Genomic DNA, 25,702 nt, shown 5'->3' on the forward strand with positions numbered 1-25,702 from the left:
CCTTTTAACAAAAAATGTTTGCACAATAAAGATTAAGGAGAAGAAAGAGGAAGAAAGCATTGTAAAGTAACAATTTTTTTTCACAGTGAACTGTTTATAAAGCAAAAATAAGGAGTGAATGACAACTAACATCATCTTCCACTATTCTGCCTCCCAGCAGCAATCTGTATGCATGGTGGCAGCAGTAGCAGCATGATAAAGTTCTTAAAAGAAATAATAAAAAAATAACCTCTTGAACTGGCAGTCTTATTACCATAGTGCATAAAAGCTCACTGAACAAATTCGCCTATGTTACTACTACCAATAATGCTTGCCCAGGAAAAGCCTGCCACCTGGTTTGCTCTAAAAGACATTCTCCATTGTACAGACTTCTGTTTTACTTTGCCTGGTAACTAATCACATGCTGCTTTTGATTTAACGTTCACATCCTTCCTTCAATGTACTACTTCAACCCAAATCATGATTATGGAAACACCTGTTTAAATAAATTCAACTAGTTAACCTGGTCTCAACAAGTCTAGATCAGAACTTTTCAGTTTACACACATTGCTGTTTTGTAGATCAGGTAAGGTGAAATACTACATAATTATTTTTCAAAAGACCAACTATTCAAAATAATAACAAACAGTGGCAAAATAATTAAAAGCTGCTTCAAGTTGTACAGAATTATAGCCATCATTTGCCTTTCTGCGTGAGCTAACACATCATCCATTTAGAACAGCAGCTGGTCTCAGCATGTGAAAGAATATTTCACCTGTACAGAGATAAAACGGCAAGGTCTTCATTAAATTTCATTCTATTTATTCAAGCCCAAAATTGCAGGTCCTGAAAGTATTTAGACTTCAGAACTTGGACAAACTTGTGGATACTACTCCACTCTTGTTGGATGTTATGACTGAAATATCTGTATACAACTTGAAAATTTCAGTTTACCAAAACGTACTTTGTAAGTCTAATACAATGGTAAAAGCAATTCAGAGTTACATAAAGGGGAAAAACAGGCATAAACAGAATTTGAAAAACCACTCATCCATGGCAACTTTCCCCTGACAAATGTATGAACCTAACAATGCCTGAACAGTTAACGCAATGCTGGTTTTAGCTCTTATAATTAAACATAGTTCCATATGCAGGCATGTAAATTAGTGATTTCTTCCAAGTTTTCTGGATGCTTCAGTGTGGGTACAGCTGCAGGAATGACGGAGTAAAATTAACACACACTGCTTTCATAGATTGAGAACTTCATGCATCAAGAACTATTAAGGTGAAAAGAATCAATTCTATACTTTCCATCAGTGCTGCACTGTCTGGCCACAGACAGTGAATTATTGTGAAGGATAGAACAGGTCCACTCCCCACTTCCATTTAAGAAACATCTATAACAGGTGTCAAATTCACCTGGTGCCCTGAGACACAGCAGCAGCTTCAGCCTGGGGCATGTGGCAGGGGCTAAGGGCCAGGGAGGTAGGGCTGGGGCAGTGGTGATGGGCAAAGTGGCTGGAGGGTGACTCAAGCTGTATTAGACCTCACTTAGCTTTCTGTATTGAGTGCCATGTCCACCTGAACTCAAGGGCCCTGGATTCTGCAGCAGCACCCCCCCTCCCCCCCCTCCGGCAGGGCCCCCCCTTCCCATGGTCTGCAGGTAGCCTGGTATGCCAGACAGCAACTCTGCTGGCCATTTTTGACACTCTTTAGATAAAGTATCAGATCCCCTTTTTGCTGCTCTTCACAATAGGTTCTAGAGCAACTTTCTTTAATTTGCAGACTCCTAAAAAAAAAAAAAAAAAATGAATTGAAGTGTGAACCCCTTTGGAAATTTTGAATGGAAGTGCCAACCCCTTTGAATTGTAAGTGTGGATATTCACATACTTTTGATGACTATAATCATAATCTTTTGTGGACCCCTTAGACAGTCTGTGGACCCTGACCACAAGTTGAAAACCAGTGCTCTAGGGGACACTAACTGTTCAGTCAGCTAAGAATGGAATTAAATTTTAGCTCCTTATTAGGCAGAAGCTTCCTGAGAAGATGGTGCCCCCCCAAACAAGATCCAAGAACACCATGCAATAAGTTCCAGAAGTTGAGGGGAAAGACGGTTGTGCTTCTCATGAGAATACTACCTCTTGAACTTGGGAATGGACCCAGCTCCTCATCCTTTTTTTTTGTATCTATTGTGTATTTGTCATGTTTCAATCCCTACTTGTTATTTTTTTTGTATAGCTCCAAAAGAGTATTAAGTGTGTTACATAAAGGGATGCCTGTTGCAAAATTCTTTATGCTACAGGTGATGTACAGCTGAAGCATAAAATGCAACATAAAGTGACTGAATCATCTACTTAAACATATATTGCTCCTTCCTGTTGTCACCTTTGTGTGTAGCAGAGAACTAGGAGTGATAGGATTCCTAGAATACATGTAGTGAGGAATGATTTGGGAAAGAGTACCACAAGAAAACACTTCAGCCAAGAGGTGAAACTAAATTACTTGCAAGTGGTAAAATAGAAGAAATAAAGAGACTGTAGCTGGAGCCATTCAGAACACTTTTTTGTGACAGCATTCTAGATGTAGAAATGGGGCTGGCAAGTACTAAAGTCATGAATTTCATAATATAAACAGTAACTAAAGTAAATACTAAATTTGATGTTGTCCTTTTCATGAAAAGAGACAGAAACTGCAACACCTCTATGTGAAATTTCTCAGCTGCCAGCAGCTGTTCAAGTGATCTCAAGCAACTTGTAAAAATATCCCTCCAAAATCTGGAAATTGTGACTACTTACAACTGGTAATGCAGCTGCACATTTATAGAGTACCTGTTATAAACAGATAATTAACATAACAGATGCAGGTGATAAGAAAGACAAAATAATTTGTCACCTTCAACGTAATGTCACAGAGCTCCCCAGCTTCATAGAAGTGAAGGAGAGAGTTGTGAAAGTCCTTCCATGCTTCATTGGCTTCAAAGATAAAGATTTCATCTTCACTATCACTGTTTGAAGATCTCTCTTGCTGTTGCTGCTGCTGCCTTTTCCCCTTTATCAGATGAGTTTTTGCCTGCTCTGGGAGCATAGATTCTGAAGCCATCTGACAGTTTTTCTTTCACAGCACAAATCTTGTGAACACTTCCCATAAAGACAAGAAGAGAAATGGAGTCTATCAAAAATCAGGTCCAGAGTCAAGTAGAGTTATCATTTTCATATCTAAAATAAAATAAAAAGATTACATCTTAGCAACTTGATTAATTAGCATGAGTTGGAGCAGGTGTTGGACAAATGTATAGGTGCCCTTGGGGCCTGGTTCTGTTCCATCTATTAGATGTATAAGCAGACATAGGCATTACAATGTGATTATTTCAACCTAATTTTAGGTATTGAAATGTGTAACAAGAAAACTATTCTTTTGTGGGCTTACACACTGTATTTGAGTCATCTAGTCAGCATTTATTTCTTAACATAGTTTAGATACATCTGGATATCTAGACAGTTTATCATGGTATAAAAACAAATGCACTGCATTAACTCAGGACTTCAACTAAAACCAGGTTCAGCCCCCTCTACTAGCACAAACTGCCTTTGAAATCACTGATTTTACTTACTATCTTTCTTTCTTACTTTCTGCCAAGTCTTTATTACTACAGAGTAAAATCTCTGGTTTAGAGACTTAAATTATTCTTCCCTCCCTGAAACAATTCATGGCCTTCATTTTATGTTACTTAGTTGGTACTGGTATACATTTATTTAAGCAAGCAGCTAAACTTAAACATAAATTGACCATTCACAAAGCCACCTGATAACTATTATGTGGTCCCAAGGCCAACCAAACAGACTGGTGAATCAGTTAATGGCCCTTAAGATCAGGCAATTTTCCTACATCTTTAGTTTGAACAATTGGGAATAGTAGATCTGGAACTAGTAAATGATTGGAATTACAAAGCTAAAGGTTACTTCTGAATATTTCATTTACATAGAGTGATAACCTAATGAAAAGTAGCTAGGTCTACACAGAGAAAAACTACTAGTCGAGCCTCCTTGGCCTGTCAAATGGTATATGCCACAGTTTAATCTGGACTGATGTTTGGAGGTTCCCAACATCCTTTCTGGAGCTGCAACAATTCTTGACCAAAGATTCTCCTAATCAGCTACACAGCCTACAGAGAGGAATTTCTTTTTAGAAAATCCTGTAACAATTCTATCTGAAACAGCTGCACCTATTTGTACAAGCTGAAGGTTAGCTTGTCTACTAAAAATGAAACCAATAAACTAAGAAAGCCCCTTGATGCCTATGTGCTACAGCACTACATTCTGCAGCGAATAAAGGTTTGCAGCTGTTTCATATAGATATCCAAATTGAGGTTCTTGAACTAAATAAAACTGAATACGCAAAACTGTCCCTCAAAATAAATAAATGTGTCATGTCATGTAACCTATTACTACATAACTGCCTCAAGCTGCTGGTAGAAAGCTGTAAATTTTGGAATCTGAATAAGAAGCATGCATAGTTCTAATATTTAGGAGGTAGTTGAGGCTTTTAGCAAATGAGGAATCATCATCTTATCTTTCTTCCACTGTGTTAATGAGGTAAAGGTTATGTAGCACATAGTTAGCAACACAGAGCTAACAGATGGTACTTCTACAAATAGTCTTGCTTCTTCTATCTGAATTTAGTTATTTGAAATAAATGGTTAGCCAGCCATGATGCTGTCCTTTCTGAATCCTGAAAATAATCGTGATTCAACTTAAGAGAGAGAGAAAAAAACAGGTCTCATTTTAACTACTGTATGTTGGACAAGTTCTTGTACTGTAAAGGACTAAATGCTTTTTATCAAAATACTGTTACAATTACATAATTATGAGTCCTGCTGAAGCTGGGAGAAAAGTTTATGAAGCATGTGCTATAAGTAGGTTACTCAATTAGTCATGTCAAAATGAAAAAAATCTGTTCATGCCTCTGAGACTATTTAAATGCTGGTGTTTGTTATAATTAGGTTGCATTTGTTCTGTAGGATAGCTTTGCTCTGAGAAAAGTCTAGGCCATGTCCCTAAGCTGCTTTTAACTTTTTGGTTGAGCCACACTAAAAAATTACTTTAATCTGGGGTCTGCTACTCCCTATTTTTAATTCAGCAACAGGCAGAATGTAGAAGAAAGTAGCAATTTAACAGACTAGCTGTTTCAGAGAGCCATGTGCTTTCATAGGTAGGTGGCAGATCTGATGAAGCAGATGCTGCCTGCAAAAGCACATATCTCTGTGAACCAGTTAGTCTCTAAGGTGCCATCCTGCTCTAGGTTTCTGCTTGACTTCAGATTAACAACTGCTAACCATCTCTGTCACCAACAGTAAACCACAGTAACTTTTCTGGAAATAGCTAGAATAAGGTAGCTTTGTGCGTTTTTCCTGGACAATGAATTAATTGAACATGAAACCCAAGCCACATGGCCTCTCTCTAAATATATTCTGATCTCCATTTATTTTTATTGGTACTACAGAATATATTAAATGTTTCCCAAAACTATATTCTGAACTTTTTACATTTTGAAGTGACTTGTGATGCAAAACAATTTACTGATACTCCATTAGGACACCAGAATCCTCTAGCTCACGGGTTGTCAACCAAGGGTACATGTACCCCTGGGGGTACTTGGAAAGGCACCAGGGGACACGGCAGCAATGCAGAGAAGCAGTTCTGCTGCTGATGCTTTACCTCCCTCCACCCCCTTGTCAATCGGCCGGGGGACTCCCTGCTTCTCTACCAGCCGCTGAGGGTACGCCAACCAAAAAAGATTGAAAACCCCTGATCTAGCTGAAGCACAAAAATAAATTCAGAATAGAATTAAACTCAAGTCAGTAATGCAGATCACATTCATTAAACATACACGCCACAGATAGTGATCAAATAGACCATCACCAGATCATATACTGATGTGTAGGGACCTGCCTAATTTACAACAGCTACCTCTGGATTTTGAAGTCCCAGAACAGCATCAGGCACCAGTTTTGCAGCAGAGCACAGGGGGGCCCCCCCCTGCCCTCCCAGAAATTGACAGGACTGAGGAGGGGCAGGACTTCCAGGGCCCCTCAGTCAGAGATGCAGGGGGTCCTGCCATGCTGTCCTGTAAAAATCTCCATCCCCTCTGCCCCGTCCTGTGCTTCCAGATGCCAGAGCTTCCTACCTCTGTTTGCAGCTCCCTTCCCCACAAACTTCCCAATTTTATTGCTTTTTCACAGGGACCAGGCTTTTTCAAGGAGGACCTACCAGATTTGCAGTTTTGGCAAAAATTGCGAAATCACAAATTTGGTAGGTTCCTACTCATGTGTCCTTGGCTCCCATATTTACCACTACTAGTACCTGGTAGGGTTACCAATTACAAATCAGGCTTTACTGAGCTATGGATTTTCACCACAACTACCAGCAGCCAAGGAGTTAATGATGTCACCACGGCTGCCAGGGCCACGCTGCCGACAAATTTCATGTTTTCGGTCACTGTTGGTGACCTGAATCTGCAGCATTCGTGCCCTGGCTGCTGTTTGTGCAGACACTGAAGCTCCAGCAGCAGCAGGGGTGTTGACTTCTTGGTTACCAGTGGTCACACAGTGGCAGAGAGCCACAGCTGTGGGTCATCCAGCCTGCACAAAGCCCCAGTCTGGATCCAGTGCACCAACTTATTACAGTTTGACACCCCTGTTGTAGAAATGTCAGAGATTCATTCTCTTAATCAGGGACCATGGTTTTCTCCTATTTAAAAAAATCCCCACTTTGCAGAGTAAAAAAAGTAACCCAATGGTCCCAAAATCCACATTGTTCCGTGATCAAAATGAAATACCTCTCTCTCTCAAAACGTGGTTTTGGGGACCATTGGGTTACTTTTTTTAATCCACAAAATTTGGGATATTTTTTAATCAGAGAAAATCAGGATCCCTGGATAATGGTCCAGTGAAATTGGCCTAGTTACACAGCAACAAAAATAACTGCAAAAGGCTATAAGTGCTCTTAAGGAATAAAGAAGCTATACTGCATCACATGAGAAACACCTACAATGCACAAGCACAAAGGGGTAGTTCAAGAATGATTTGACTGTAGTCTTATTGATCCTTTAATTTAGAGATTTCACACTGAATATTAGATTTTAAAATAACTCTGTGAAGACACTTTGCACTAAAGATCCAAGTCATGTTTTCTTCAGTAAGTTCTATCTAAACTGCAAATCAACTCTCTTGTGAATTTTAAGTTAGAAGTAGAATAATGGCTACAGCTTTGCCACTGTATGACAAAGTATACATTTTCTCAAACAGGAGAAAATTTGAAACCATCCAAGGTGATGTACCTGGTCAATTTTCTGGCCCTCCCCTCTATTCAAAACAGCCTTCAGATAATACTTGTACCTAAAGCACAATAAGTTTAGTATTGCGCCAATTTGGAGATTAAAAATCTCATGCTAATGACAGTATTCAGATTCTGAATCAATTCCAGCTAAACCATTTAAGAAATGTAATTAAAGCTTATTAAATCTTCACATCCAAGCAACCTAACAAACTCATTATGGTCACAGCTAAAAAAAACAACCAAAAAAAACCCCACACCTGGCACAATTCCGTTAGCTGTAATATTCACAACAAATTTTGAAGAAAAGAGTAGGTTAAATCCATAGAGATAAACAGAAAAGTTAACAAAATGCAAAATGGGTTTAACCAAAGGTAGATCAGACCAGACTAACTTTCTGATAAAGTAATTGACTTTTCAGCTAGGGACAGACATTACACATAAACTGGTTTAAGTGATCAGAAACTGGTTTAAATCTGTAACAGAACAAATGTACAGTGCACATAAACCAGTTTGAAAATGGCTGAAACTGGTTTGAGATAAACCTAGTTGAATGTAATATCAGACTTAACTGATTTGGGCCAAACCAGTTTATGCAATGTCAGTTCCAGACCCCTTCCTGGTTTAAATTAAACCCGAGTCTCCCAGCATCCCAGATGCTTTGTAGCCCTGGGCAGGGCTGTCTGTTCCACAGCAAAGCTGGCCCCACCCCTCTGCTCCCTGGCTAGGACTCTGCCAGAGACCTGCGGGCAAAGCAGGGTCTGCCTGGTTTCCCCCTGCCCTCCCTGCTCAAGCAGGGATCCCTCCCTCCTCTCTCCCACAGCATAGACCATAGCCAGCACATGGTATGCTAGCTAATGCTGAGTTGTGTCTGTGTAAGGCAGACAAGACAGTGTCCACTTGGGACTTTTTGGAGCTAATCCACAGGTCAGCTGGTAATGCATCTTCCTTGGAATAAGTTGTTTAAGAAGAGCCTGAATTAATGAGAGAAGCTTTTGTTTTGCTGATGGGCTGATAAATGCTGTGCAACTCCCTGCTGTGTAAATAGACGTGGTATAACTCCCTGCTGGCTCCATTGCGCATCAAGGAGCAGTGAGGGGGGGAGACAAAAGACCTCTGCCTAACCAGAGCATCCTGGGCACACTCCCCTCAGCTCAACACTACTGAAGGGAAGGGAGGGCTGCTCTAGCACCCCTCAGCTTCTAGCCTGAGCCACTGCAGGCATGTGCTGGCATTTCCTCAGTCCAGAGGGGATGTTTGTATGGTTACAAACTGGTTCAGCCTAACCAGGTTAAACTAACCTGCAAAGATTGAATCAATATAGGCTCAAGCTTCTTGAATGTCTGTCCTTAGCCTTCTAGACACAAATGTAGTAAGGTATCTATCTAAAGTGCAAAAACAGTGGTTATCATGCTACTTGGAAAGCAGTTAAACTGGAAAGAACATGGACTGAGAAGAGGACAACGCACTGTATTGGAAGGGAAAGCACTGGGCAGAACAGTCTACTAGTGAAGTTCCCCCTAAACTGGCTCTGGGACTGATCTTATTTTCATAAGTGACATAAATATAGTGAAGTCTACTAGGGAAACAAAGTTAAAGGCTTCATCAATATAGAAGTATTGGAACATCCAGAGGGAAACTGGGGAATCTGGAGGAGTTTGATATCTAGTCCACACCACTAAACTTTGCCATTCCTAACTGGCATTTGCAGTGGCTTTTGGTGGCATCCAATAAGTGGAGGGGGTGCTGTAGGAATGGGATTGGGGCAACAGAGCTGAGGGATTGACAGTCTGCAGCAATGAGCAGGTTGCAAACACCTGGCCACCACTCTAAAAGGCTGCCAACCCCTGGTATGAAGTTAATCACTAAGTAGCCATCCTGTACAACAACTTCTGCTATAATCTGAGCTCCCGCTTGTCAGTTGTGGAGGAGGCGAGAGAGGTGCAGGGGCTAGATGCTTTAGCTGATTATAAATTTGCTATAAACTACCACTAGGATGCTGCTTTTGGAAGCCAAAATGTGACCGTCAGATTATCAGATAATAGTTCCACTACATAGGGAAGTATTCATGTTATTATGCAAGGCACCAGTGAAGCCTGGTCCGGAATCCCAAGTGCAATTCTGATCATCCATATTCAAGAAATAAAGGCTTAAACTGTAATATGCATTGAGAAGGGCTAGTACACCGATTCTCAACTGGGTAACACAAGATCTTTCTAACGGTGCCATGGTGCCCAGCCCCAGTGCAAGAAGGTAAATGCTTGCTCCTCCACCTGCCAGGTGCCCCACACCTACCCCAGCATCCCATGGATAAGCAGCACCCCCAGCTGCTCCTCTGGGGACTCCCACCCATATGCCAGCCTGCCCTTGCCTTCTGATTGGCCTGCCCTGCTGCAGGCAGGCGGGTGGAAGTGGGGCTATACTTTTCAGCCCAGCTCATTTCCTCGGTCCCCCCATCCTCCCAGAATCAGTGGGAGGGATTTCAGAAGCAGGTGTTTCTGATCATCAGTGGCATGCAGGTCCCTGAAAGAGTTTCCACCAACCTCTCTGCCTTCCCCAGCCACTATCACCGCAGTCACTTCGGCAGGGACAGCTGCCTCTTGCAGGGATCTAATGACCCAGCCGCAGCCTGCCCCGCCAAGCTGTCTCTGCCAGGGCTAAGCTACCCACAACCCCGCACCACAGCCTCCGGGGTCTGCTGAGACCCACCCTATTAACCAGTACAATCCTCCCGGCGGTGCTCGAGGTGGGGAAAAGGCAGCGCTGCAAGAAATGAGCGAGCGCGCTACAGCGCGGGTGGCGGGGACAGGCCTAAGGCAGCACACCGCGCTCAGCCCCCGCCCGCCCCGAGGCGCGGACGCCTGCACTGACCTCCTGCCGTTGCCGAGCCCGCAGCAGCGCGTGGTGCAGCCTCTTCCGGGCCGGGGCAGGGGGTGGACCCAGCTGCGCTGGGCTGCAGGCGTCAGCGTCACGGCCGCGCTGGGTGGGGCGGAGGCTCCCGGGCTCCTGCAGCGCCTGCCCAGAGCTGCAGGGGCTGGTGCTGCCGGCTGCAAACAGGCGACTGGGGTTAGTCACTGCCTGCCTGTGTCCGTGGCCCTCAGCCCCGCTGCCTGCGGCAGGGCTGGGACGTTCTCAAGGTCACCTTCCAGCTGACTCCTACATGCACTTGATCTTTTTCTTAGTAGTAGACGTACCATAGTACTCCAAATACACGTTTTAACTTAAGTTGAAACGCCCTGTATCGCCTGCCTTGCTCGTTCATATTGGCTATATACATGGCATCATGAAGAGACTTAATAGGGGATAAGGTGCTGTACTGAAAATGGCACAGTTCTTTGAGTAGATGTGATATCTTAGCAAGCCCAAAAGCTTGCTAAGACCTTTTTCCAGCTACTCAGTTGGTCTAGTAAAAGATATCACGTCTATCCAAAGAACCTTGCCTACCTACGTCCTTAGACTAACACAGCTGCATCCAAAAAACCCAGCACGTAAAATGAGCACCTAATATAGTAGTTCCCAACCTTTTTTTGCTGTGACCCTAAATCCAGGTCGTTGCTGACTCTCACATGCCCAGTAGCACCAACAGATCCGGAGGCCAGGCCAGGATCATGGGGGGCAGCAGTAGGGACAGCCACACAGACCGTGCACTGGGAGGGGTGGAGCAAGGAGCAGACCCTCATAACCTTGATTTGGGTTGTGACCTGAGGTTGGGAGCCACTGACCTAGTATCTCTCTTGCTGTGAAAAATTTCCACCCATCTACATTGAGCTTCTGGGTGGGGGCAAACAGAGATTATGAATTTGACTGAAGTATTTTGTTTCTCTCCAAGTTACTGGACACCTTAATTTTACTGTGTCATGAATGTTCAGCTTCAGAGAGATTAGACCTGCTCTAGATTTGCACGTGACTAGAACTGCACCCTGCACAATTAGCCACTGACTCAGCCGTAATCATAATAGTAACCCATCCATCATCTGAGGCTGCTCAGGTGAATCGAGTCTGCTAACACGTGCTTATTGCAGCACTCCAGCTGACTCCAGCATCTAATATATCAGCCTCCCCACACTTAAAAATGGTGGCAGGGGCGCTTTAACTAAAGTGCATTGACCAAGCTTTAGTTAAAGCACCCCCACTGCCATTTTTAAGCGTGGAGAGGCTGGTACTTGAGATACTCCAGGTGTTTTCATTAGAGCAACTCTCAGAGTTGCTTTAGCTAAAGTGCACCCCTGCACCCCACTCTCCACCCACTCCTGGAGCACATGTATAAATGCCCTTGGGTCTCGAGGCTCAGCTACTGCAATTCAAAGAATAAACCTGCATAAGCAGAGAAAACTCAAGCCCATATCAAACACAGTATCAATTACCCTAAATCAGTAGTTCTCAACCTTTTTTTGTAGCAGGACCCATTTGTAAACAACACTGGCCAGTCCCATCCCAGTGCCCCTCACTCCCAACACACTGCCCCCTGTCCCCAGGCCCAGTGTGTGGGGCAGCGGGTGGGACATTGGGGGCCCCAAGCAGGCCCTTCCAGTCTGGACTCTGCCAGCCTCCAAGGGAAAAGCCATGGTTTCCCATGTTTTTCACCTTTTAAAGGAGAATCTATTTTTAAAGTTTGCTTGCAACCCTTTCGCATATTCTTGTGACCCACGTTTGTGTTGTGACCCATGGGTTGAGAAATGCTCGTGATAGGTAACCAGTTTCATAGTTTCATAGCTTGTAGGGTTGGAAGGGACCTGAGTAGATTTCATAGACTTTCATAGACATTAGGGTTGGAAGGGACCTCGGAAGCTCATCGAGTCCAGCCCCCTGCCCAAGGGCAGGAAGTCAGCTGGGGTCATAGGATCCCAGCAAGATGAGCATCCAGTTTCATCTTGAAGGTGTTCAATGAAGGCGCTTGAACAACCTCTGGTGACAGGCTGTTCCAGACCTTGGGGGCTCGGACAGTAAAGAAATTCTTCCTTATGTCCAGCCTGAAACGATCTTGTAGTAGTTTGTGACCATTCGACTCGTCATCCCTTGGGGCGCTCTGGTGAACAAACGTTCCCCCAGATACTGGTGGTCACCCCTGATAAACTTGTAGGTGGCCATCAGATCACCCCTGAGCCTGCGCTTTTCCAGGCTAAAGAGCCCCAGGGCTCTCAGCCTGTCATCGTAGGGTCTGCTTCCCTGACCTCTGATCATGCGCGTGGCTCTTCTCTGGACTCTCTCAAGCTTTTCCACATCCTTTTTGAATTGTGGAGCCCAAAACTGGACGCAGTACTCCAGCTGCGGCCTCACTAAGGCCGAGTACAGGGGGAGAATGACGTCCCGGGATTTGCTTGAGAAGCATCTATGGATGCAAGCCAGCATTTTGGTCGCTTTACTAGCCGCAGCATCGCATTGCAGGCTCATGTTCATCTTGTGGTCAATGATGACCCCCAAGTCTCTTTCTTCCATAGTGCTAGCCAACATAGCATTGCCGAGCCTATAAGGATGCTGCGGGTTTTTTTTTCCCAAGGTGGAGAACCTTGCATTTATCAGCATTGAACACCATCAGATTCTCATCCGCCCACTTGCTGAGCCTGTCCAGGTCAGCCTGGATCATCCGCCTGTCTTCTGGTGTGGATGCTTTGCCCCAAAGTTTGGTGTCATCTGCGAACTTGGCTAGTCCGCTTCTGACTCCAGTGTCCACATCATTAATGAAGATGTTGAACAGTATGGGTCCAAGGACAGAGCCCTGGGGGACCCCACTGGTCACAGGACACCACAATGAGTGACTTGCATCAATTACTACCCTCTGGGTCCGACCCCGGAGCCAATTTTCCAGCCAGTGGATCGTGGAGGACCCAAGGCGACAATTGGCCAGCTTCTCCAAGAGACGATCATGGGACACCAGATCGAAGGCTTTTTTGAAGTCAAGATATATGACATCAATCTCATCTCCCTTGTCCAGGTGATAGGTCACCTGGTCGTAGAAGGAAATGAGATTGGTCAAGCAAGACCTACCCGCAACAAACCCGTGCTGGCTATCCCTTAAGATGTTGGCGTCGGCCAGTCCATTAAGGATGGCCTCTTTAATAAACTTTTCTAAGATCTTCCCCGGGATAGAAGTCAGGCTGATGGGCCTATAGTTAGCCGGATCCACTTTTCTCCCTTTCTTGAAGATAGGCACCACATTGGCCTTCTTCCAGTCTTCAGGCACTACACCAGAGCACCAAGAATTTGGGATGCTGTTTCAGCAGTCTAGCTGACACAAGGGGCTAGTGTCCCCAGATACCAAGTGGCTGGGCCTCAGAAGCTTCTATTTGTATCAGCCAATTAGCATGGGCCCTGAGGCCCACATGGCTAACTAATAACCCCTATTGTATGAGGCCAATGGATGGATGATGCATCAAAATGCTTGGGACAACTAAGGAAAAAAAACAGGATAGGGGTGTCATGTAGGTCAAAAGGTCAAAACATGAAAATAAGTGTGCCTGAGTGTGACAGCCAGAACCAGAGGAGTTAAAAATTAATAAATGTATGCTCTTGGAAATGTCTGGTAATTGTCTGACGGTTAATTAGGTAATGCAAAGCTTGCAAGTTTGTAACCCACAAATATAACTTGTCTGTCATAAATTTAACCAAAGTGTTGAAAGTAACTGTCTGCATTGATCATGAGAGTAGCTGGGCCCCAAAAATAAAATTGCAAACATCAGCTAGTCTAACGGTTCTTACTTAAAGTTCGGCCATAACGACAAACTCTGACCACAAAATATAATTAGCACCTTTCGAAAATCCAAGGAGAAGCTGAAAAAGAGGAAGAAACCAAGGGGTTGAACTTGGACGGAGTAAATGCTAATCTCAAACCCCAAAGTGATGTGGTGTGATTTGCTTATTGAGTGAGTCGAAGTTTAGCCAGTAACCTTTTATGATAATTCCTAACACCTTCTAATCCCATAGAGTAATAGCTGTAGGGCAAGATTGTGAGTGGCTCTGAGCTAACAGATTAGCATAAATTAAAGTATAAAAGAGCATGTATGTCAAGTGACCAGCACGAAGGATAGGACAGAAAGACCATGACTGTACCAAGCCTGGACCCCGGACTCCCAGTGTGAATGAAAACCGGATCCTGACCCAGGGACCTTCCTGGTGACCCCTCGGACAACGTTGATTGGGGACGCCTGACTTTGCTAGAACAACTTAGTGCGCACCTGGCATAGAGGAACTGCCTATTTAAATTGCCAACTCCATGTGGGAACTCTTTGTCATTCTATCTGTTGTTATTATTCACTATTAGCTCTTTATTACTGTACTATGTGTTTGTCATAATAATTTTCCTGTTAACTGTTGTATGCATGAGCTATCAGTAAATTTGCCTTTGCTTCACTCCTGACTCACCTCCTTGATCCCAAACCCAGCAGCCTAAGGGCTGATACACTCACAGCACTTAGCTGGCCTGTGACACCTGAGGGGGACACTGAGCAGAGCCCCCTGGGCTGCACTCACCAGTCATCAAAGGCATCCAAGGCTGGTGGATGCCGACCATTGGTGCTCTGCCCAGAAACATGCATGGACAAGTGAGAGGAAAGCAGCCCCACAGTCTCCGGGCACCTTCCCAACCAAAGCCTCCTTCCTGGTCAAGTACAGGGCCCACCTCACCAGGGCCAGGAGGAGGTTGATCAGGAGGTCCCAGGACATGGTGGAGCCACAGATGAGGTGACCAAAACCAAGGTGGGGGGTGAAATTCAACCAGAACCTCAAGAGGAGGTTCTGGAGGTGGGAGCTGCAGCTTGACACACTCGAGGGTCATGTGCACCATGGTCTCCCTCTGCCCGCAGAAGGGGCAGGAGACTGGGGTGTCCATGAAGCTTGCCACATACATGCCTGTGGCGATGGCTCCATGGAGGAGCCACCAGATGAGGTCCCTAGTGGCTCGTGGGATGAGGGTGGAGTACAGACTCAACCACTGGGGTGCCCCAGCCATGCCTTTGCCGAGCAGGTCCCGCCACTTGGTGCCTGGGCGGGACACGAGGTCAGCATGATGCAGTGTGGTGCATGAGCATGTAGAGGTGACAGTGATGGACAGTGGAAAAGCGGACTGGTTTGGTGTCCTCCAGCCAGCTCAGGTGGTGGAGCGGGGAGCACCGTGAGCCTGGGCGAGGCGCCAGCCCGATGACAAACTCTGGTGGGCTGGAAGGCACTGGGGGATGGGGGAGAGGGGAGCACGGGGACCGCCACTGCACAGGACCTGGTCAACAAAGGCAAGGGTGTCAGCAGGTAGGGCAGATTTCACCTCCTGGACCAGATGGCATTTTGCACGTGTCATGTGTACACCCATGTGCTGGTCCAGTGCAGTGAAGTCCACCCACTCCTGTCTATCCTAGTCCAGGAGGTTTCCAATATGGGTGACACCAGCTAGGATCAACCTGTCACAACCAGGGTGCCTCTGCCGGCACCTCCAGCTGGGGGTTTCAGAGGAGGTGCTCTATGAGCAGGTTGGCGCCCTGGGTGAGTGTTGTGGGGGACCTAGAGGTGGAGACCAGCCTCCAGGCCCAGAGGAGGTCTTGGTAGAAATCTGGCAGCCCTCACACGTCCTGCAGGGAGAAGCCCCACAGGCTGAGGAGCTGCCAGTCATACTGGAGCCCCTGGAAGTGGCAGAGGAAAGTGCGCCCCAGGTGGCCCCATGCCACATGGCTACTGACACCATATAGCAGTCACTGCAGGGCTTGAAGGTGGAACACCAGGACCTGGCTGTGCAGGCAAACCAGGACCTGGTTGCCTTCCTGCAAGGGGAGGCTCAGGACCTCTGCAGTGACCCAATGCCATGCTGGCCAGAAAAACTCCAGTGCCCATCTCTGGAGTCCTGCCAGGACCTCAGGGGGTACAGGCAGAGTGTGTAAGCAGTGCCAGAGCATGGACAGGACCAGCTGGTTCAGCACCAGCACTCGCCCACACAGGGAGAGACATCTCAAGATGTCCCTGCCCATGCCCGGAGCCACTCCACCACCCTTGCCTTCAGCTGGTGCCAGTTCTCTGGTGGGGAGGGGTCTGTGGGGGACAGATAGACCTCCAAGTAGAGCAGCGAGCCCACGCTCCAGCAGATCCTGAGGAGTGTAGGTGGAAGTGAGCCTACCTGCCATCCATCACCCACCGCCAGGCCAAAGCTCTTGAACCAGTTGACCCCAGGAGAGAAGGCCTTCCTTCTCCTGTGCCAGGTCACCTGAGTCCTGGACCATGAGGAGTACGTCATCAGCACATGCTGACAGGACCAGCCACACTGCCAGTTCCAAGAGCATCAACCCCACCACCCACTTCTGCAGGAGGATGAGTAAGGGCTCCAGGGCCAAGGTGTACAGCTGGCCTGACAGCGGGCAGCCTTGACGTACCCTTCTCCTGAATGGGATGGGCTCCATCCGTGTCCAGTTGAGCTTGACCAAATACACAGTGGTGAGGGTGCTGTCAAAATCTCCCCTGCGGTCCAAGGCTAGCTGTACCTTGCTTGCGGACCAGCGGGTGTAGTCACGGTCAAGAAATGCAAGTAGCTCATGCCTGGGGACCGCTGGAGCCAAGAGGTCTGCAGGCCCTATGGAGTCTGCTGGTTCTCGGACGTCTTCCTCCTAGTCCGGGGTTCAGTGCGCTCCTTAGGCACCATCTGAACCCCCTGGTCCACTAAGACCCCAGACTCTGGTTGGGATTGGGAGAGCTCTGTAGCCCCTTGGGACAGGGGTGGGGGTGGGGCAGAGCTGGATCCCTGGGGGGTTCCGTGCAGGGTCCCCGACAAGATCGGCCTGTTGATTAGGGGACCCCACTGTGACCCCCCCCCCGCTGTAGAACTATGGGGCAGGCTGGAAGTGAGGATTTCTGGGAGGGGGAGGGAAGAGACCCATCAGGCACCAGGGTGGCTTTGGTGTCCTCGGGGCTGGGAGGGGGACCTCCTCCCTCAGGACTCACTGGGATGAGCCCCAGGGCCTCTGTATTGCCCAGATTGTCAGAGGGAGGAGGATCTGCCAGGCCTTCCTTTGGCTGAGGCTGAGGTCTACCTTGGCACCTGTGGTTTCAGGGGGTAGGCCCTGGTCAGCAAAATGAGGGGCTTACTCCATGGGCTCCTGTTCAGGACTATCTAGCAGCCCTGAAACCTCCACCACAGGGATCACTTGTTTGATGTTTCCCAGGGGTGGGGTGTCAGGCGCAGCTGGGGAGGCCCTCAGAGGCTGGGCCACTCCTTCTCCCCATATGGTGCTCTTGGGAGGGGAAGAGGAGTCCTCCACATCAGAGGGCTCCAGCTGTGCCTGGGCCCTCCTCTTGCCTTTATGTCCAGAGGGGACTTGCACCCACTCAGCCATGGGGCGGTCCTCAGGTAGACAGGCTCCAGTAGGAGAAGGTGAGGGTTGGCAGGGTGGAGCAGCTACAACAGGGGCATGACTAGGGGCAGCGGGGCCCTGTTCCCTCTCTCCTCCTGCTTGCTGCTGCCCTCCCTGGGACTCTGTGAAACTTGGTTTGGGGACAGGGTCCCTTGAGCTCACAGGGAGCTCATAGTTGTGGCTGGGGTGCCAGGGGGGTCTGGGGGGAGGGGTGCCAGTGGTAGGGAGACCCTTCTTGCCAGTGGGACCCACAGATGCCCTCCCCACCTGGCCCATGGGGCACTCATGATGCAAAATAACTCTCCCTAGGGTTTGGAGCTTGGGGAGCAGGGCCCAATTGGGGATATAGGGAGAGACAGAGCTGAGGACTACCTTGGTCCCCAGGTCTTCTAGAGGCTTGAGGGGGATGTATTTGTCCTCCACCATGAGCCCCCTCTCCACTGCCTTTTGGCAGTGGCCTCTGAAGCAAGGAAAAAGACTTACTTGCCATGAAAGTGGGAGGCTACCATGATCTTGGAGGCCTCCACCACCTGAGCCAGGGCCTGAATCCAGGTCTCAAAGTGCAGGTTCTCCTGCTTGGGCAGTTGGCACCTCACCCCATGCCTATGGGTGAGTGCCAGAAAGGGGGTCTCGCCGCCCAAGCTGGAAGGGCCGGCAGTGGAGGGTCCATGCCCCTTCACTCTGGGTCTCCTTGCAGCTGCTTGTGCATAGCTGCGGTTCCCCCCCGGAGGGCCATGTTGGTGGGGCCCGAGCTAGGGCCAGGGACAGACTGAGTGGGTGTGCTGGCTGGTGTAGTACACCTGGTCCCATCATGCACTGGTCTAGGCTTGGGAGCAGGACCCCTGCCCTTCCCACCCCCAGGTGAGGAGGAGACTGAAAAGGAGCCCTTCCCACTTCCCTTGCCCTTGGTCCCTGATAACAGGAGAGGGGGCTTGGGAACCCCTTGGGGGGGAGGGGCAGGCCTGGCCTGGCCAAGGGAGAGCCCTGGCCCTACTGGAGTCCCACCTGGCCCTGCAGCAGAGGTTGCAGGCTTCTCCACCCCTGGAGGAGGTTGGTCAGACTCTGCCCCCCCCACCGAAGGTTCCTGCCCTGCCATTGTTTCACATGAGGGCAGGGAAGACAATAAAGAAAAACATATCCAGTGGGGCTGGTGAATCTAGTAGGAGCAGGCTGGGGTTGTGGGGGGAGAAGGGGGGGTAAGGAGGAAAGGTGCTGAAGGTCACTGAGCTACAGCCCCACAGGAAAAAAAATGGAAGGCCTATGCTTTGAGAATGTGGGGTGCACAGGCACACACACGGGAAACTCAACTGTCTTACTCAGCCACACAACAAACACCAGGCAACTGGACTGGACCACAGGACTTGCCACAAGGGCAAGAAAATACAGGGAAGGCTGCTGAGGCAGATGTAAAAGATGGCTGGAGCAATGGAGGGGCTTTGTCTGTGGAAGAGCTGTCCAGAAGCCCCTCAGGCCTCCAGCCAGGTGCCCAGCAGCTGAGCAGCAGGCAGGAAAACAAATCAGGATCAGATGCAGTGAGGTAGCTGTGGGGAGGGAAGGAGCATTCAGTCAATCAGGAAGTAATCCAGAGTCAGGTGTGGTGTCAGGTGGTGCAGCAGAGAATCTCCCTCCTGAGAGAGGGCAGCAGCAGAAACAACAGCAGCAGTGACGGTGGGAGCTGTCCAGGTAACCACTCAGGGTGTGCTTTTGGGGAAATTGGAGGTGAAGGTGGGGGCTGGCTGCCAAGGCAGCTGGGGTAGGCAAGGCTCCTGTAGGCTCTGATGGTGGGGGAGGAGAGGCCTACAGGCAGTGCAGGCTCCCTCCCCAGGCTGTCCCCCGACCGTGGCTTAGTGGCGGGCTGGGCAGCAGGCCAGAACAGGGGTGCAGAAGCTGGGGTGTGGTGCGGTGCAGTGCAGTGGGCCCCTCCCTGAAGGGGAGGGGGCAGCAACAGCAGCCCAAGGCAGGAAGATGTGTGGTCAACTTACTCCAAAAGCTCTGAGACCAAGCCAGCAGCTAACAGTAATCAGAGGCACGAAAGGGCCTAGCCATCTTCTCCCCAGAAGCTTCTGAGACCAGGCTTGCAGCAACAGCAGTCACTGCCTGGGACAGGAAGAGGCATAGCCACCTTCCTCCCCCAGAAGCTCCTGGCCAGGGCAAGTTTTTATACTGCTGGGGACAGCACAGGTGCTGATCCCAGGATCTAGCTCCTCCTGGCTGCAGATCCGGGAGTAGCCAGGCAGGGTTATTTTGCCCCAAATGGCATGATTTGCTCCACAACAAAGTGCATGTCCACATGCACTAAGGCAAAAAGCCCAGGCTCAAATTTGCACTGCTTCTATTTGAGTTTGTGCAAGCATACATGCTTGCATATGTGGATGTGCCCAAAGAGGTTAACCCCTGACTTGCTAAAATTCAGTAGTGAAACCTATTTCCCATCTTCCAGCCCAGCACTCAAAGCACGTATGCATGTGCTCTGGGGTGAAGGGGGGGAGGGCATTTTAATTAGAGTGGCAATGTAGACAAGACTATTAACATGCTATTCCTTACATAGCATTACACAGTTCCTCAAAACAGGCCAGTGGCTAATTGCAAGAACCACACCCCACTTATTTATAACTTCCATCTCCATATAGTTTTTAGATCCTGTTTTTCTCTTTATTTTTATACAATAGACAGTGTACACCATCCATGACTTCTAATCATGTCATAGAACAAATTTTGCAACTAGAATATTTTGCAAAGCTAAGGTTACACAAAGTTTCACTACCTTTGCTTCTATGAATGCCCAAGCATTGTGGGAGTCTTGTTCAATTTAGCTAAAGTGCTGGTTGTCTATACAAGCATAATTAGTGAGTATTCACACAAAACACTGCATTCCCATGGGTCTATAGTAGGGTTACCATATGCCCAGATTTTCCTGCGCTTGTCCTCTTTTTTGGTCCCCTGTGCTGTGTCCAGGCAGGTTTTTAAAAAAAGAGCAAATGTTTTTTGCTGTTCCCCTGCTCTCCAGGGCCAGCTGCTTCTGGCTGGGAGCAGTGGGTAAGGTGATTGGCTGTCGGTGGGGGGGGAGGGTCACATTACCCCAACAGTTAATCACCTTATGGGACAGCAGAGGCACGGCAAAAAGCAGCCAGGGGGAGAGAGGCAGGAAGAGAGAGCAATGCAGGAGCTGCTTGGCTTGGGCAGCAGGCCTGGGAATGTGGGGCATCGGGGGGCAGGGGGCTGTGGTCGGGGGTGAGGGGTATCACTGGGTAGAGGGGCCTATGGGTGGGGAGTGAGGGGCACCAGCAGGGGTTGGGGGCAGGGGCCACAGATGGGGGGTGAGAGTCATGGCCTGAGTTGCTGGGGGGCTGCAGGTCAGAGGTGAGGGGCACGGGGCTGCAGGTCAGAAGTGAGGGGCACCGGGAGGGGTGCAGGGGTTGTGGGTAGGGAGTGGGGGGGGGCAGGAGGCTGTGGATTGGGAGTGAGGGGCATGGGGGATGGGATGGGTGACTGTGGGTTGGGCGTGCAGGGCACTGGCTGCACCAAGGGGCTGCGGGTCGGGAGTGAGAGGCACCAGCAAGGGGTGGGGGGCAGGGTATTGCTGTTTGGGAGTGAGGGGCACTGGCAGTGCTGGAGTCAGTGGGTCCGGAGTGAGGGGCAGCAGCAGCAGGGCTGGGGGGTGGCTTGTCAGTAAGGGGCAACAGAATGGGCAGGGCACCAGCATGTCATTGCCCCCACCATCATAACCCCTCTGCCCTGTGAGGCCATTTGCTTGGCACGCCATGGCCAGCTCTGGCTCTGGGTAGCTGCTGCCAGCCCTGCTGCAAGTAGTCCAGGCTCCATGATTGGCAGCAGCTACAGAGCCGGGGCTGGCTGCAGCTCCATGCTGGTGGCGAATGCATGTGCACCTTGGGGTCGGTTGAGCTACCCTACTGTCTGCCCCGAGGTGCGTGCGCAGTTGCCACCAGCATGGAGCCGATGCTGGAGCTGTGGAGCCTGGCGCAGCTGTTTGCAGCCTACTCGCTGCAGCTGCCCAGAGCCGAGGCTGGCTACAAAACAGCTGCGCCAGGCTCTGGAGCCCAGTTACCAGCTCTGTGCCAGGAGCAGGACAGAGACCAGGGTTGTGCTGCCTCAGGCCCCTCCCGCACCACTCACTCCAAGACGCACATGCATGCGCCAGTACAGAGCTGATGCCTGGGCTCTGAAGCCTGATGCAGCTGTTTGCAGCCTCTGGGCTGCAGCTGCCCAGAGCCCAAGAACCTTAATCCTGAGCTTATTTGGTCGGTTCCAGTCCCAGAGCCTTTGGTCTCTCAGCCTTGAGGCTGGGGCAGGGGCATGGTTTCAAGGTTTTGAGCAGCTTGGGCACTCCAGAGATCCAGATTCAGCCACTCCAGAGAACCAGGGAGTGCTGGGAGCTGGATCTGAGGTGATCTGGCCTCTGGGCATCATCTTTGGAAGGAACAACCTTCCCTGCTCTGGACCTGAGCTCTCAGAGACACTGGCCAGAGCTATGTGGCTGCTGCTCACGGGACTATGCAGCCTGGGGCTGTTCCAGTCTCCTACTGGGGCCCCAGACCAGTGGCCCTAGCTCTGCCACTGCCATCCTGCATGGCCATGGGCCAGTCCCCCGCTCACCCGTGCCTCTGTGCATTGCAGCTAAGAGTGAGGGTGGGATTTGTTCCCTGGGGCCAGGGTCGGGGGGGGGGGGGCATGCCCCAAGAACCCATGAGGAGGCTCTGGCTTACTGTCTCAGTCCCTTCAGGGTGCATGGACAGACTCCCCTGGCTCCAGCCCAGCTCTCCCCTCCTCTGCTGCACTGGCCTGACCCCAGAGCAGTGCCCTGGATCCAGTGGAGTGTTACATGTACGCAGCACCGTCAGTCCAGAGTCAGTTTTGTTTGCTTTCCTGGGGGAAAACACTCCTTGATGCCCTGCTATACCCGCTGCCTTGGCAACAGGGTGCAGGGACTGGTGGGGATGCACCATCATGTGCTCTCCCAGCTTCTCTAAGGATAACTGTTTAAATGTCCTGAATAGTCCTGGCAGCTTAGGGCCTTAGCTGTATGGAGTGGGTGGGTGGCTGGGCTGATGGTTAGGCTCTGGGCTGGGGCCTCGGCCAGCTGTGCTGCAGCCCGGGGGCTGGCTCCCCTGGGAAGCACAGGGGCTCAGACGGGCCCAGGGCATTTTTGGGTCGGACTTTGTCCGGTGGCCTAGCAGCCTGGCTCCGTGCGCCCACACATCTGGTTGTGTGTGCATACATGTCTGGTTCTGGATGTGTGTGCGCATGTGTTTGTTTTGGGTGTGTTCTGGTTCTCTGTGTTTGTTCACGTGTGTGTGTGTGTGTGTGTGTGTGTGTGTGTGTGTGTGTGTGTGTATACACGTGTCTGGTTCTCTCTCTGCTCTCCTTTCTCTCTCTCTCTCTCTCTTTTTTTTCTTTCTCTCTCTCTCTCCTCTTTCTCTTTTTTCTCTCTCCCTCTCACTGCAACATGCGGGTAGGGGAGCAGTGGGGTGGAGGGAGCTGCACAACAACAAGGAACCCAAATCTTGTTCCTTTCCAAGGAACACACAACAAAGGTAGCATTTATGATTAAATACTAATATGCAGTGCATCTTGCTACGTACCCACTCTCCCCACCCTGGCCCTCATTTTGTTTTTCTGGCATGCCAGCACTCCGGCACCTTCCAAGGTAGACATTGTGGTTTTTTGGCACTCTGGCCAAAAAACGTTGCCTATCCCTGCCCTAGACTCTATAGGTACATTTCAGTTCACTTGAACGTGAAGCATTTCTTATCCAACAAGTTACTAATTTGTAAACTAATTTGTAAACTCAAACTAGAGATAAAAAAGGTTATATGCATCATTTGAATCTGGTATCAGTGAAAGGAGAGTTCTGGGCAGGCCCTTGTTCACTGCAGCCACTGACAAAATATGTGCAGAAATTACATTTGCTTATTCTATTCTGTCTATCACTTGAATCCTCTAACTATCACTTGAATACTCTAACACCAGCATTTCCTTTTTGGACACTGTGATCAATATCCAAGATGGTAAAATTCAAACCACCAGATATAAAAAACCCACAGACCAACATACATATCTACTGAGCCAGCAATCACCCCAAACACACCAAGAAAGCTGTAATATACAGCTAAGCTCTCCGATGCCACCAAATTTGCAGGGAGGAGAATACCTGTGACCACCACCTCACAAATCTCTAAAGGGCCTTTGGCCAACAGTGACACTCCTGCAGAGAGATAGATCACACTTTTGAAAAAGCCACCCAGATACTACGTGAAGATTTACTGCAATATAAAAAGAAAATCCCCATAAATCACAAAGCATTAGTTATGACACATCACCCTTCCCTGGAACCTACATGGAAAATCCTCGAACAATTGCAACCCATACTAGAAGACCCAATTCTTAAAGAGATCTTTCCAGAAGCACCCATCCTAGCCTTCAAACAAGCACCAAACCTTGCTAACCTCATCACCAGAAGTAAACTCCCTATGACACAAACCACATCGACAAATAGATCCAGACCATGCCAGAACAAGAAATGCAAAACCTGCCAACGTATCTCCACCACTCCCACTACAACTACCCCCCCACCAAAGAAGCATCACCATTCCTGGATCTTACAGCTGCACCTCCAGAAATGTTACATCTCACCCAGTGCACCAAATGCCCTGAGGAGTAATATGTTGGAGAAGCCAAACAACAACTGCACACTGAAAATCTATCGAAGACAAGAATACCCAACTACCTGTGGGTACACACTTCTCACAGGACAATCACTCCCTCTCCTATCTCTCAGTTCTAATCCTCAAAGGGAACTTACAAAACACCTTTCATAGATAAGCCGATTAAGTTCACTTCATAAATCAACTGGATACAAAAAAAATCATGAACTCAATATAGACATTGTTTTTATGACACATTACAACCTGCCTGACATCTGATTCACCAGGTACCTGCCTGACAGCCTCTTTTCTACCTTGTACTCTATCACTGCACTCTCTCCCTTCAGCCTTTTTTCCCCGCTGCTCTCTTCCCCCTCCCCCTTCCTCCTCTGCCTCACCTTTTGTCTTTCTAATTCTACCTATTTACATTCTCACTGACCTCCTGCCACACTTTTAGCTTCTTTCATTTCCTGGAGTCTCAGAACAGCAGAGACTCCCTATGCCTGATGAAAGGTGACTGTGCCTGAAAGCTTGCTAAGAACTGTTTTCCAACTACTCAGTTGGTCTAATAAAAGATAGCACATCTACTCAAAGAACCTTGCCTGCCTATGTCCTTAGATAAACACGGCTACAACCAAAAACCCAGCATCTTATACTTAAGACATTTCTGCTTAATTAAGCCCAAGCTATCCAATACTTCTGTAATAAAATGTCAAAGACCTAACATAAATAAACATTTAAATTAAGTTCCAGACATGGCCAGGTAAACAGGGCCAGTCCACAGGCCAGATTGGGTCCACAAACTCCCCTACCCACATGCCAGATGCAGCACAAACAGGCTAGGGACAGAAGTTACACATAAACTGGTATATCTAGCAAATGCTAAGTAAAGTTGTTAGTAAATATGGGAAGCTGCCTAAGGGAACAAAAGACGGAATACTTGGTGTGCATGACGGCTACAAAGAATCCAGAGAAGAAATAAAGGACAAATGCTTTTTCTAATATTCACCCCAATCTTAGTATTTGTTCTACCTATAAGCCACGGGTTTTCAACCTTTTTTGGCTGGCGGTGAGCAAGGGGCCCGCTGTTTCCTGCCACTCTGCTGCACCCTCCCCTGTGACCTGACACGGCAGGGAGCAGAAAAGCCCTGCAGAAAACCTCCTCACCGCTTCTCACTGCCCCCTCCCCTGCTGTCCCAGTGATGCGCCTCCTGCGCATGGGGCTGCAGCGAGGGCGGTGGCATGGGGCTGCTCCCCTCAGAACAGCGGCAGGCGCTGGAGGCGCATCACCAAGGCAGCAAGAGTGGGGCGGGGGCAGCTCACACTGGTGAGGAATCCCCATACTGCCCCACTGTCCTCAGCCATGCCAGGTCACGCCAGCTGGCTCTGGAGGCCCCAGGGGAGG

At 48.9% G+C, this 25,702-nt stretch overlaps 1 protein-coding gene across 2 annotated transcripts in view; it reads right to left on the bottom strand.

Annotated features, from left to right (window-relative positions):
• KLHL8 (kelch like family member 8) overlaps positions 1-10,272 on the bottom strand; it is an 83,204-nt gene extending 72,932 nt beyond the window's left edge. For both annotated transcript variants that reach the window (XM_014600533.3, XM_014600501.3), the window contains exons 1-2: positions 10,185-10,272; positions 2,875-3,197 (exon numbers count right to left, since the gene is read on the bottom strand). In XM_014600533.3, the coding sequence (XP_014456019.1) occupies positions 2,875-3,081 (207 nt within the window). In that variant the 5' untranslated portion in view covers positions 3,082-3,197; positions 10,185-10,272. The remainder of the gene's footprint in view (positions 1-2,874; positions 3,198-10,184) is intronic.
• Between the last annotated feature and the right edge of the window lie 15,430 nt (positions 10,273-25,702).

Source organism: Alligator mississippiensis, chromosome 2 (assembly GCF_030867095.1).
Source record: "Alligator mississippiensis isolate rAllMis1 chromosome 2, rAllMis1, whole genome shotgun sequence".
Classification (NCBI taxonomy): domain Eukaryota; kingdom Metazoa; phylum Chordata; order Crocodylia; family Alligatoridae; genus Alligator; species Alligator mississippiensis.